At 35.4% G+C, this 14,630-nt stretch overlaps 1 protein-coding gene across 45 annotated transcripts in view; it reads left to right on the top strand.

Annotated features, from left to right (window-relative positions):
• PKP4 (plakophilin 4) overlaps positions 1–14,630 on the top strand; it is a 269,591-nt gene that overhangs the window by 2,026 nt on the left and 252,935 nt on the right. For 13 of the 45 annotated variants that reach the window (XM_071216415.1, XM_058300866.2, XM_058300851.2 and 10 more), the window contains one exon: positions 11,713–11,795. The exons of the other annotated variants lie outside the window; for them this stretch is intronic. Coding sequence is in view for 9 of the 13 variants with exons in the window: in XM_058300866.2 (XP_058156849.1) it covers positions 11,762–11,795 (34 nt within the window). In the remaining 4 variants the exon portion in view is untranslated. Of the gene's footprint in view, positions 1–11,712; positions 11,796–14,630 lie in introns of those variants that run through there. 45 annotated transcript variants of the gene reach the window in all.

Below are 14,630 nucleotides of genomic sequence, written 5' to 3'. Positions count from 1 at the left end.
TCGTGTCCATATCAAGATGTAATTTATTAGTAGAGGTCGCAGTTTTTTCTCTTTGATACTGAATTTAGCTGAAAAAATACATGCAGTCCCTACAACTTTTAAGGAGTGGTCATTTATTTATGTGTAAAATTGATAATGATTAGTTTTTGTTTTCGGTCAAATTTTATTTTCCTTAACACCAGAAAGCAGAATTTTGGCAGAAGATGCTTCTCAAGAATTGGATTTATATTCTTGTATTTTAAAAAGGAAAGTAGAAAAATGTTTCTCTTTCTGAATGCAGTTTTGTTGCTATAGAAGTATCTGCATTTCTGGTGCCTGGGAAACAGTTCTGGAAAATGGCAACAGGACACTGAGAACAACAAATCTCCACAATAAATGTTTCTGGATTTTGGAGAAGCATATTATTTGTGCTTTTATTTGACACAGTTTGCTTTGGAAATTAAATATACTATGAGCCTCTCTGCACTTGGTAATTTCATATCAGATTCAGGAAAATAAGTCAATTGTCCACCAAATCACTTGTCTTCCATCATCTACTTTGTGTGAATCGAGGGCATTGAAAAGTATAAAAGATGAGAACCTTTTAGTAAGAAACCCAAGGGAAAGGAAAAGAGAAAAGAAAAATACAAAATACTTTGCACGGGAATGATTGTTCCTTTTGACTGCTGCATTGTTTTCCAGGTATATGCATAATCAGTAGACCTTCTAATTTAGAAGCTTAATTTGTGTCCAGTAACACTGTGGAGGATATTGAGGTGTTTGTAAATGCCAACAGAAGACTTTTATTATGTAGCAATATATTATGGTAGAGTTAACACATGCTTAAGTGACTTGATGTGAAGATTAGAAAGTGAAAACATAGTTTCTCTGCTGCATTACAAATTTAAATAACCATTCATGTATATAAATATGTATATACATGATTGTGCAAATTGTTTTACCTGCTTCAGAGACCTTTTGGTTAGGAATATATCGTTTAAAACTTTAATGCCTATTTTTATAGGTTGGTTCATTATATTCTATTTGTGATATTTGAAGAGAGGAAGTTTTAAAACTGATGATCCTTCGCAACTGAAAATAGCATAAACTGTATATTGACCCAAGTGTGTTCATCCCCACCCTACCTCAACTGATATATAAGGAGAGGGTCCTGTGTTTGGTATCTTTCATGTTATAAAAAGGATTCTAAATTGAGGAACCAGTATCAAGTTATCTTAATTCTTACCTATACTGTTTTGGGATGAAATAAGGAAGAGGTAGTGATGGAAATCACAAGGGAAGGGAAAAAGAAAGTAGAAGCAGCTGGTATTCCATCACAAAAACAAATTATATACATTTTTGCTGCATTACATGCTAATAATATAGTAAATCAAATTCTATGAATGGCTCTGATGTAATTTAAGTGTAAAGAAACTACTATACCCTGTTTAATAAAAATTTTAGCAATTGTATGGTTTTAAGTATTTAGAATAAGTTTATATTGAATCAGAACAGTAATTTTCTTATTACTTTCCTTTCTGAACTATACAAATGGACAAAGTACATTTCATTTAAAAGTTTCTAATCTCACTTAAGTTTTTTTTTTTAATTGACTTTGTAATAATATTACATTAAAAATATATATATATGAGGTCCCATTCAACCCCACCACCCCCACCCCACCTCTCCCCACCCGGTAACACTCATTCCCATCATCATGACACATCCATTGCATTTGGTAAGTACATCTTTGGGCACCTCTGCACCTCATGGTCAATGGTCCACATCATGGCCCATACTCTCCCCCATTCCATCCAGTGGGCCCTGTGAGGATTTACAGTGTCCGGTGATTGCCCCTGAAGCACCATCCAGGTCAGCTCCATGTCCCAAAGACGCCTCCACTTCTCATCTCTTCCTGCCATCCCCCACACCCATCAGCCACCATGTCCACTTTTCCCAATCCAATGCCACCTTTTCTATGTGGACATTGGATTGGTTGTGTCCATTGCACCTCTATGTCAAGAGGAGGCTCATTTTCCACATGGATGCTGGATGCAATCCTCCCACTTTCAGTTGTAAGCACTCTAGGCTCCATGGTGTGGTGGTTGTCCCTCTTCAACTCCATCTTAGCTGAGTGTGGTGAGTCCAATAAATCAGATTGTAGGTGCTGGAGTCTGTTGAGGCTCAGGGCCTGGCTATCACATTGTCAGTCCAGAGATTCAAATCCCCTAAATATATCTTAAACCCCAACACTAACTGCAACTCCAGCACATTAGCATGAAAGTACTTAAGTTTTTTTTTTGTTGTTGTTTGTTTGTTTTTTCCAGGAGGTACTGGGGATTGAACCCAGGAACTCTTACATGGAAAACAGGTGCTCAACCACGGAGCTACATCTGCTCGCCTAAATGGAATTTTTAAATCCAGTTAATACCAGTTTTTAAATTGAGTAACTTCTATGCTGTTGACAAGAGATAAGTCTATAGGGAATTTTCCTACCCTGGATAATGCCAGTCATCTGGGAAGTCCAGTCACTTACCTGAGTGTTTGAAATATTAAGAGTACTCTTTAAGTTTTTTTCTATTTCAGTTGAGAAGTAACATCATACCTTGCTTAATTCTAAAATGGTTACTATATTTTTAATCTTAATTGGAAGATAGAGTAGAGGTTATTGTGGAATCATTTCAGAGTATAAATATCCATGAAATTGTCACTTTTGGAAGTTGTCTTCCCACCTTGGAGATAATTACACCTTCTGATGGCTAAATGGTTTTATAGTGCCCTTCCTGCAAGGATGTAGCAATTCTTCTGAAATGTAACACCAGTGGACTAGATACGTTTGGAGAATTAAATAACTGTTTCACAGCCAAATTGTACTACAAATAGCTGCAAACAGAAAAGGAAGTACAACTTTAAGGATAGAGGCATGTAGGGCTTTGAATGCTGTCAGTAGATGATACTAGCAGTCAGCAGATCAGTTTGATGCCAGCAGTAAGAAATGACAGGGTTCTTGCAGGGTGAGGTGCTCAGGTCCTAAATCACAGAGACCAAATAATCCTTGTGCTTGCTTGGCTCAGTTGAAAAGTTGTACAACATGTAGATGTTTCTGAAATTGTTACTTTAATAATTCAGTGAAATTATCTTAATCTTTTGGGGCTATTTTAGCATTATTAATTTGGGGATGCTACATATTAATTTGGGATGCTTTTCAATTAAATTAGAAATGCTGCAGACATTCTGTTTATCATTGGCCTAAGTTTTGTCTTTTTATGATTTAGATATACTTTTATTTGCTATACCAACAAATGTTGGTTCCATCACTGATCATTTTCTTATTCATAGCCTTGATAAAATAGTTTATGACTTCAATATATAACAATTTTTTTGCAGATAATAAAATGCCATTAGATATTGGAATATAACATTTTAATACTATAAAATATATATATTAAAATGTGGAAGTACCTGGATTATTTTAAATCATGTCATTACTAAGCATTCCTTATGAATCAAAATGCCTGGTGATTCTTTGGGTGCTTGTGCCTGCAGGCAGGTATTAAATCATATAGCCCTCACAAAGTCCAGAATTCACAAAAGAAGGGTGGGGAGGGACACCAGGGGGAACCAGTGACCCTCTTTCCTTAACAGTGTTAAACTTCTATAGTTGTCCTCTCTGTTAATATAAATTTAGTCATTTGCAAATACCCAGCAGTGTTTATTCTGCTCTTCCCTAATCTGAACCCCGCCTCCCAATCCTTCAGTATACACACTGTCACCAGCAAATGTATCTGTCTGTGCTGAGAGGCTGAGAAAGCCCCTTTTGTGGAGCCTGAGCCCACTTACATAAAATATAGAAGTTGATGCCTAGTGTTCCAAGTTGAGTTTAGAGTATCTCTTGGTTTTTATTGTAACAATGATATTATACATGAAAGTTAGGTAAAATGTGTGCTTGAAGAGGGCTGTTAGGGTGATATGTAGGCTTTGGAGGTCTTGTCTAGAACTTAGAATGCTGTTTTTTATAGAAGCCCACAACTCATTTACAAGCTGACTTTTTAATTATTATAAATTTTTTAAGGAGGTACCAGGGATTGAACCCATGATCTTGTACATGGGAAGCAGGCACTCAACCATGGACCTACACCCGCTCCCTACAAGTAGATTTTTGAAACACAGTGATAAGCACTGTCTGAAATTCTGGTCCATTTTAAGCTTTCTTTTAAATTGCAGACATTAAGAAGGAGGTAAAAGCCATCCTAGGCCAGAAATGCAGAGATCTGCCACTAAACTTTTTGACCTTGACAAACCCTTTAATATTTGATTACAGATTGCTCCTTTAAAAAAATCAGTGTTTGGATTTTATTGATAAGATACGTTTCAGTTCAAGGTTCCCATAGTCCTTCATGTCTTTTTTTTTATTATTTTTAAGGGAAAAAAAAATCTTTTAAATATACACATTTATAATCAGTTCCTGTCATGTCCCCCACCACCTTCTTGCTTTTTTGATATCCTTCATGTTCACCTTGGGATATCATTTTGGGAAGTGAGGGAAAGGGTTAAAGTAAATGTTTTCAAAGTCTTGCTCTCTGTAGCAAACCCACCCCCAACTCCAAGACTAAGTGTGGTAGTCCTGGCCAGGGAAGTCTTTGGTATTTTGCATTCACAGTGAGAACTGTCATTAAGGCAGTAGGATGGCTAGACTTCCAGTTACATTCTTGCTCTACTACTTACTAGCTGTGTAATTTTGGGAAAGTTATTTACTGTCTCTGGATCTCATTTTGCTCATCTGTAAAATGGAAATGATGAAAGTACCCACCTCACGTGTTGGTCATATGAGTTAATACATGTATAGTGCTTACAGTGGCCTGGCACAGGGCCAGCTTAATAGTGTCAGCCATTGTTCTTCTTGCATTGTGGTTCTTTATGATACTTCCTGCAGCATCCACTATATGCCAGGCAAATTATCTGCTTGCTTTCTGTGAACTTATTAGTCAAACAGGTATTTCAGGAAAGAAGTAAATACTGGCAAAAAAACAAAAAAAAAGAGCTCGATAATTTGCAAGAGAATGCCTGTAAGGAAGAAAATCCAGCAAAAGAAACCAAATAAGTGTCTTTTGAATATAGGGAGGTTATAGTTTCTTGAGGTAGGCAGTACTACCAACAAGTGTAGGAGGTTTGGGTAAACACACCCCTTATAAACTGTTCTTTTTAAAAGGTAAGGACTAATAGTATTATATTGCAGGACCCAGAAGTGGAAATACTTGCAAATGTAAAACCATACCTTTTAAAATATGTAAATAACTGTTGCATTTGTAATTCTAAGTAATAGTCCTTTCAAAAAATGCCTTTGCTTGTCATTACATGAAGATAGTGTTAGAAAGTGCTAACCATTTAAATGAACTCTTTAAAGTGCCTTTTCTCTCCAAAATTATTCACATTTTAAAATTAATAAACAGATATTTGAAATCTGGCAGGAAACTGGCAAAGCAAGAGAGACTAAAAGAGAGAAGGTTTGGAAGATACTTAATGTGTAAAGTAAAAGGCAGTGGTTTAATAGACTTTTGAAAGACTCTAATTTTAATCCTGGCATTGCTACTAAGCAGGTATGTCCCATGAGCAAGTTATTTAACTCCTCTGGGTTTTCCTTTTCTCATCTATACAATGAGAGAGTTGGACCTAAATGTTCTCTAGAGTCCTCCTAGTATTTATATTTCATGACTCTTTGAATAGCAGGCATTCTCATTCAGTTACATATTTTCAGCAGCAAGAATGTACTGTCTTCTTAAGAATTTATTACAATTTACGCTCTGGGATATGAGGAGAAAATTGAAGTTGTATACCTGACATTCTCAACTCCTGAGATATCTAAGTGTTGCAGTCAGACAAACATGTAACCCATACTGGCTGAGTCTGTGGCTCACTATCTGTTGCGTGATGGTGGTGTAAAGTATTCAAAGCAATGAGGATTCTTGGGGATTCTACAAGGCAGCAATCATCAGAAGCTGAGCAATAGCCACATCCTCTTATGGATGCTGTGTATCTCCCTGTTTGCCACAGCCCTACCCTATTGGACTCATTTAACAACCAGTGCCCTTTACTTATATAAGGCTTAACCTCTGATTGACACTGACTTTTCCATAATTTGGATAATTCCAGGAGAGGATTTAGGGTGGTGGTTAGAGGAGACTAGTCTTATTAAAATAAGAAAGACCCACTTACCATTATTTGCCCTAATAGTTGGATTTGTACTCAAATACATTAAATAATAGTTATAGACAGGATCATTCCTCTGAAAACATGTTGCTTTTCCATGGATATGTTATGTTCATAGCAACTCACTGATCCATAACTATAAGATGTAGATACTTCTCATTTAATTCTGATACTTGATATAGACAATGTACCTGTATTCAGCAACTGTGGTAGGTTCTAACAGGATGATTTTTTACTTGGATTTATGCTCGTTTGTAAAAAGAAATCGTAATTGAAAATCAGTTAAGATTTTTTCCTAAATCCTGCTCTCCCCCATAAAGGAGGAAAAATCCCTATAGAACTTTAATGTATAAACATCCATAAAACAGTAGTTTAAAAATATTGAGGTTGGCAGTTTCCTCTTGCTAATGCATTAAGTACATTGCTTTCAAGGGGGAGAATCAATTATACTACTAATGTATGCAATAATAAATGCATTCTCAGTGTCACAATCAAAGTAAACCCTTGAACAGTCTCTTCAATTTCCATACTTTTATGAGGATTGTAAATAAGCATGTAAAATGGAAACCAGCAATAACCACTTTGTGATGAAGTGGATCACACCTGTACCCTGAATGAGTGGGAAACATCTAGTTAGAGGCACCCTATTCCTCAGTACCATCAGGAGTGCAGCCAAGCCAGGGGACTGAAGATGATTAGTGCAAGATGACTTCTCCCAGGGAGTTTTACAGGGAGTAAAACTCCAGATTGAGTATGGCAGTCTCCATGGTTAAGATATCTGTGATTAATTTTGCAATCTGGTTAGGAAAAAATAAGACCAGTGAACAAAAAAGATTGTCCTAGTGAACTTTGGCATATAAATATGTTCAATTGTCCCATAGCTTTAAGAATGAGTTTACAATGCCTTTGTATTAAGTGGGTTTTAGCTAATACTCCTGCTTGCTTAGGTGTTTGTTCCTTGATAGGTTTATCAGAGTCTAGATAGATTTGTAAACCATTTTCAGTGACTATTTGGGAAAAGCCTGCATCTGAAAAGATGCTGTCTACCAATGATAAGATAGTGGTTTCGGTTCAGTTTTTTTTAATATGTATTTTTTTCATTTAAAGATTATTGAAGTATCTCATTCATAATGAACATACATAAACAGTACGTGTATAGTAAAAGTTGTGAACTTACAAAACAAACATGCATAACATTGTACAGGCCTCCGGTATGTCACTCCACCACAAATACCTTGCATTGTTGTGAAACATTTGTAACAAATTATGAAAGAGCATAAGATCAGGATTTAATCATGAACTTTATTATTTTGTTTATATTTCTTGAAACACTTTACCATATAACCTATGTAAAATAATAACAGTGGAAATGCATTATTTATGAGAGATCATAATTTACCACTTAGCACTTGCCATTTTAGTTAGTTCTTATTTTCATTTTCATTAAGTGCATAGTATTGTGGTTTATTGTGTTTTATGCTTTTCTTTTATTCTTTATATAATTTACATGCCTTTATAACTCCAAACTTATTATCTATTATTGAAAATATTCTCTTGTGTTGTTATGAATATACAGAAGAATGATTTTAAAATCTCTTGTGACATCTGCTAGAATAAATGGTCTCATTGAATCTTACCTTGAATCTCAGATAATGCACTGATGGGAATTTTCCACATACTGCCAATTTGTCAATGACTGAATAAGCAGCAAAGTTAGTTTTTTAAAAAATCACTGAATAAGGAATAGAAAACCCAACTGGACTTCTATAAGAATTGTTGTTGTTTTGGACCTGTGATAAACAACTCAGCTGTTAAATGTCTGACTTAAGCTGTGGACAGATGAAAATTATGCCAGTGTGAAATCTTTGGACAGTATATTGCCAGGTGTTGATCGTCCAAGACACTGTCTGCAAGTAATTTGTTTGAAACTCTGAATACAATTTCCTATAGAAGCAATCCACCGTCCTATAATGTAACTGGAGTGTCAAACAGAGTCCTTCATTTCCATGGGAAAATGGTCCTCCTTATCAGCCTTGAGCTATCAATGGGAACTTTGTCTTTCTGCATGACCTACTCTTGACTTTTAGGGGTTCTAGATACCATAAAGGAATTAATGAATTTTGAATTCTGATCTTGGAATACCTTTACCTACTACTCTTGGATAATCTTCTCTCTACCTAATTCCCGACCCTTTACCCTTTTGTAAACGGCCTTTGTGAACTGTTTGGCCTGAGGCCACAATACCTTTTATTGTGCATGTTTCAATGGAAAAAACACTTTACCATATAAAAAACCCTTTTTAACACAACTTGCTCGTTAGATAAATCATTGTATCTAATTTATTAGTAAAAACATAAAATAGAACATTTTAAACAGATTGATTTATATACATTTAAACCTTAATTGCCTGGATTATAAATACAGCAAATGAGTTTACATAATACCCTTTCTCAAGATATTAATTAATACTGCCGCCATTGAGCACCAAGCTTGCCAGGCATTGGCAGTTTGACTTGACCAAACTTTCTGTGTCCTCCCCCTTGTGAATTAGTAATACCCTTTGTCTCTTCAGCTGATGAATTGAGAACAAAAGTAAAAGTAATTTTTAAAGCACATGAAGTTTTTATAAGGAAAAATTTTACTAAAATGCTGAGTATCATTAGTACTATAAAACTACATAATTATTAAGAGTAATGAAACAGGAAATTTCATAGTTTATTTTCACCTAATGAGTACAGTAAACCTTTGGTTTTTAGAAATACCCGTATGTTTTGTGCCTCTCCTTCAAATAATCACTGTGATAAAATTTGAATAAATTATACTTTTTAAAGCTTTCTAAGAATATACAGTGAATTACATGGAATGTTAGTAATTTAATCATTAATATTATGTGTTGGTGATTTAAAATGGAAGCTTTTAAAAGTTAAATTTATAGGTTTGGTAAATTACAAATATTTATCCATATAATCAAGTCGTGTTTTTGTTTTTGTTGTTGAGTGCTTTATAGATACTACTTCCTGCAAGTTTACCTTGTTTTTTAAGCAAAACCCCATCACTGATTTTAAGTGGAATTCATGAAGTTGGTTGCTTTGTAGCTGGACTTCAGGTTTTGTTTTTCTTTTTCTGTTATCTTTTGTTTTGGTTTATTTTACCTAATAAGTACATTTAATTTCCAATAACAATGCAGTATTTTAAGTTGTACCTATTAATATTGGCTCTTTCAAAATTTCGCTTACATATGATATAAATGATCATAGGAAATACTCTTTCAAAAAATGTTTTTTAAGCACCTTACTGTGTTTAAGGCAACAGGGGTATAAAATGAAGAGTGTATTGTATGTGATTGGAATTGATCTAATTGTCAGGTTGGAAGTCAACAAGTATACCTGATACTTTTTTTTAAATATATTTTTTATTTATTTTTAAAAGATACTTAGGTTACATAAAAAATATAAGGGATTCCTATATGCCCCCCTCCCCACACCTCCCATCCTTCCCCACATTAACAACTTCTTTCATTAGTATGGTACATTCATTGCAATTGATGAACACATTTTGGAACACTGCTACACAGCATGGATTATAGATTACATTGTAGTTTATACTCTCTCTGTAGTTTATACTCAATTCTGTAGATTATGGCAGAATTCTGTACATGTCATTTCAGTGTCATTCAGGACAATTCCAAGTTCTGAAAATGCCCCCATATTACACCTCTTTTCCCCTCTGTCTCCACATCAATGATATAATTTCTTCCATTGCTAGGATCACAATAAGTCTCTACTCAGGACAACTAACAAGGAGGTGAGGATGGACAGCCACCATACCAAGGAACCGAAAGAGTCTATAACTGCAAGCAAGAAAGTTCCATCGATCAGCCATATGGGATCGAAGCCCCCTCTCAATTAGAGGCCTCACCATTCCAGAACTCTCTTGATTGGGGAATAAAATGTGGTCTAGAGTGGACTTACCTGATACTTTTAATGGCAAGGAGAGACTTTCTTTCTTTCTGAAACATAATTCTCACATTCCCCCCACCACAACTTGTTTTTCCCTCCTTTTTGCATGATTATTGCATTCTACCATCTGTCACAGAAAAATGTTGAGATTGTGCCTGGCTTATGTAAAATCTTCATGATTGATCATTTGATTAGTTTTTATTAATGTCCTAATCTACTTGGATGTCAAAACTACTTTCATAGTTTGAAATTATTTAACTAGTTTTCTACTTTGTTCTTTATTGCTTATGTTCAGTCTCATATTTTTATCAATACTTTTTTAAAAATTTTAAATTGTGGTTACATGTATATAATTTAAAATTTGCCATTTTAACTACATTTAAGTTTACAATTCAGTGGCATTAATTCCTTAACTAAACTTTCTCATCACCCAGAATATAAACTCTTTACCCTTTAAGGAGCAATTCCCCATTTCTCCCCACTCCCAGCCCTATCACCAAAACTTTTGACGTTTATATCTTCTGAAATGCTAGCTGAGAAGACAAATGTTGACTCTATAACCAATCCTAAAATACACTATAGAATTACGTTCATTAGTACAACTTTGTATTTTTAAGGATTTAATCCTTTCTGTGTATTTGAATGATGTAATTATCTCAGTGCCCTTTAATTTCACAAAAATATGATCTTGCCAATAAATTTTGTATTTCCTGAAGGCTCATCTAAGTACCTAGAATGCCCTTCTCTGCCTGGTGAGCCGAATTTTCCTTCTCCATGATTGTGGAGATGAAAGAAGGAAAGCAGTTGTTTTGAACATCTTTGATTTGTAGTTTTGCTTTGGAAATTACAATGAAAAACCTACTGATACCCATAGAAATGTTTGTACAGAGTAACTTCATCCACATAAGGAACGCAGTTCATTTAATATGTAGAGCAGCGGTTCTAAACAAGGGGTCCATGAGCTTGAGTTTAAATTAAAAAAACATTAATCTTGTGGGGATGTGTTGGTGCAGGTGTGATATATTTATTAAATAATACACAATACAGTGTGGACTTAGTAAGGGGTTCATGGTGTTCACCTGACTGGCAAAGTGGTCTGTAGAACAAAAAAGGTTAAGAATCCCTGGTGTAAAGTATCACTTTGCTTTATCACCACAGGAAAATCAAAGCATAGTCTGCCTACTCCCCTTATTTCTTCCTTTAAATCCGACTTATAAGACACAAAAATTTCCTCCGCTTTTGAAATTTCCTTTCCCATTAACAAAGTCTCAAAGCAAGAAGTACATTGAGAAATATTTGAGTTGTTTAAGGGGAATATTTTAACATTTCATGCTTTTAACATTGAATTACAAATCTATGCTATAGCCTATGGTATTATATTTTACTGCTTTTCAAAAATGAACTCGTTGACCCTCCTCATAGGAAAAGTATAGACTATAACAGTATGCAGGTACATTCTCTATCTCTGTCTGAGTCAATTTTATCATAGAGACATAAGAATGGATAGAGCAGTCTGAAGTTAGTTTGATTTCAATTTTTCATTCTAATTATTTTTTACTCATTTCAGTCTTCACTTTTGTACTGAGCTTCTTAAAGCATTTGGGAGCAGAGAAAGAATGCATTTTCACTCAACCTTTTTGAAACAATTTGGTAAGATATTTGTTATTAATATTTGTAGAAAGACTGAATACATTAGGCATGTTTAATTTTTCAATAATTGGAATAATTTAAATGCCTTTGTTAGCTTTAATATGATATCTTAAAAGGAATTATTTTTCAATGACTAGTGCTTCTTTTCTTTGAAATAATGCTCAATTCAATAAATGGCAGTTAATAGAAGAATTACCCTGATTTTGTAACTATGAATAAAATTGGAGAAATATTAAAATTGGCATTCATTGATATTTAGGTTAGATACTGTTTCTTGTGTCAAATCAACTAGAAAAAGAAATGAAACTTACTTGCAGTATGTCTTCTCTCATACGTTTGATGAGCTTCTATTGCTGCAGTGATGTGCACAATTTGAAATAAAGGACAATCCTTCAAGTCAGCACTTGAAGGCTTTTTTTTGACAATGAGCAAAATGTTAGGCATCTCAGTGTGAATAGTTCTCACAATCCAGAAAATACAGGCAGACAATTTAATTGTTCTTGATTGTAAAAATTAAATCTGTTACTAAATTCAATCCAGGGATCTATTCATGTAGAGTTCCCCCTTGCCCCCCCCCAAAAAAAACACAAAAATTAAACTTGCTTGCCTAAGCATCTACATTGATGTAACATTTAAAAGGAAATTCAGACTAAGTCATTTAACCCATCCTCCTTACTCTCTTTTTATTAATCCTATTCTTTACCTTTATCTAAACAGCAGTATATTTTCACCCATAATTCTAATTTCATCCATTGTAGGAGGACAGTGTAGTTTAGTAGTTCAGACACTAAATTTTAATTCAGGCATTTTTTAACATGTTTCTACCACTCACTGGTTTTGTGATCTTGGGCAAGTTACTTAAACTCTCTCTCTATTTGCAACATGGTCATAACAAAATATCATTTTAGTGGCATATTTACCATATAGCTAATGAAGCTAATGTTCAGAACCCCTCTTGCCTGGTTTCCTTCCAAGAGCCTGAAAAGGGTCCTAACAGTATGTACATGGTCATATTTTTTGTAAAATTTGCTAAAGAGATGTTTAATGGCAGCTGGTTTAGATTGCTGTCTCTTTCTATCTTCCTTTCCCCATCCCTCACCTTCCCCCTTCCACCATTATTTCTCTCGTGGCATTTTGGAATTCAGCTAATAAAGAATTGGTTTGGGGATACATTTACTTCGGGTACAGTAGAATTTTTTTTAATGTGGTTTTTAAAAATTTGATAGCATCCTAAAAATGTGCGTGAGAATAATAGCAGTATTAACTCATTATGAAGCTGAAAGAAATTTTTCTAAACTATTGAAAATACTGGCCCTGTGCTTTGATGTTAGAATCAGTCTTCCTGTATTTCTTCCTATTCTTTGGCATTCCTCCCTCAATTTATAACCATGCTCATAACTTCTTCACAAAAACTTTTCTTCACTAAAGCATCCTCTTGGGTCTTGGCATGCTCTCCTTCACTTACTAAGCCCTGATATTCTCTACCCACTGTAACTCCATAGTGTTTGTTGAGGAGGGCTTTAGCCCAGTTACCTGGCTGAAGGGTGGGACCAGGGTGTTCATAGCAAGCATGCTGTTTTTAACCTGTGCTGTTCATAATTTTAGGTTGGCTTAGTGATATTGCTGTAAGCTCCTTGCAGTGGCTTTTCATCAGTGCCCTAAGGTGACAGTTTCTTGGCCTCGCTCCATCAGATTAAGGTGTGTTCCTTGGTGGAGACAGGACAGAAGGATTCAGATTGGATGGATTTTGTGCCTTTCCCACAGGCATTTCCGTAGTCTTGTACCTAACGCGAGGCTTTCTCAGGACTTTTGCCAATATTTTTTGTTAGCACATGGTAAAATTCACACAGAAGAGCCTGAGAGTGGGTGTCAGTTTACCGCAGGTTGAGGTTGCCTGTCTCCATTCAGCCTTTGCCAATTTGTTAAAAATTCCAGCTCAAGTTTTTTTTTTTTTTTTTACCAGCATCCAGCACCCTCTGCCCCAGGTAAGCAAGTGCTCACGTGGATCTCTTCTTGTAGCTGCCTCTCTTTTGTTAGATTTCAGGTTAGTTGGTTATACTGAGATTTCAGCTCTCTGATGGATTCAAGAATTTGCAGATTGGTGTTTTTTGTTCTTGTTGTTCTTGATGTTAGAGTGGTATCTCTGTTCTTTCCTCCTTTCTGTGTACAAAGCTAAAGCTGGAAGAGCTGTTAGCATTTTAAAAGCTCCTTTGAGAAAATGCATCTTTTTAATTGAAATGGGAAGAACCCCCATTCGCACTTTTGAAATCCTTTTATCAAAGCTTTTAAACTTTTTGCTAATCTATCTTTGTATCATCTCTACCACTGAACTGTGGACTTAAAAGTCCAACTTACCTTACTCATTTTATATCTTTAGCACTAAGCAGAGTGACTGGCCCAGAGTGACTGCACAGTAGGTATTGGTAGACTGTATAGTTTATATTTTAATCTATATGTAAGGGCATTTCATTTTTCTTATTGAGTAGGAAAGACATGGCAGCACATCATATCCATGCCATGCCCACATCCCCATGACACTCACCATCAGTTTAGTACTTTTGACCCAACAGCTTCCCACTGCCAGCCTCTTTGACTTCAAGTCTGAAGGCCTTCTCTAGCCTCTGCAAAGCTTTCTCTGCCACCCGCATTGGGGGCAGGTCAGAGGTGCTGGGAGTTATCAGCCCTAGGAGCAAACCTCAGTGACTAACAGGAGCTGTACCAGTGGTTCAGCCTCATCATCCTTCATTGGGGACATCTCTGAGGTGTGGAGTCTCCTGGAGTCCACAGTTGGGAGTAAATCCCATTTGCTCAAAGCAGTAACCTACTAATACACCT

This window comes from Dasypus novemcinctus, chromosome 7 (genome assembly GCF_030445035.2).
Source record: "Dasypus novemcinctus isolate mDasNov1 chromosome 7, mDasNov1.1.hap2, whole genome shotgun sequence".
Classification (NCBI taxonomy): Eukaryota; Metazoa; Chordata; class Mammalia; order Cingulata; family Dasypodidae; genus Dasypus; species Dasypus novemcinctus.
The sequence above is the reverse complement of the archived record's forward strand: the minus strand, read 5'-3'. Positions and strand labels throughout refer to the sequence as shown.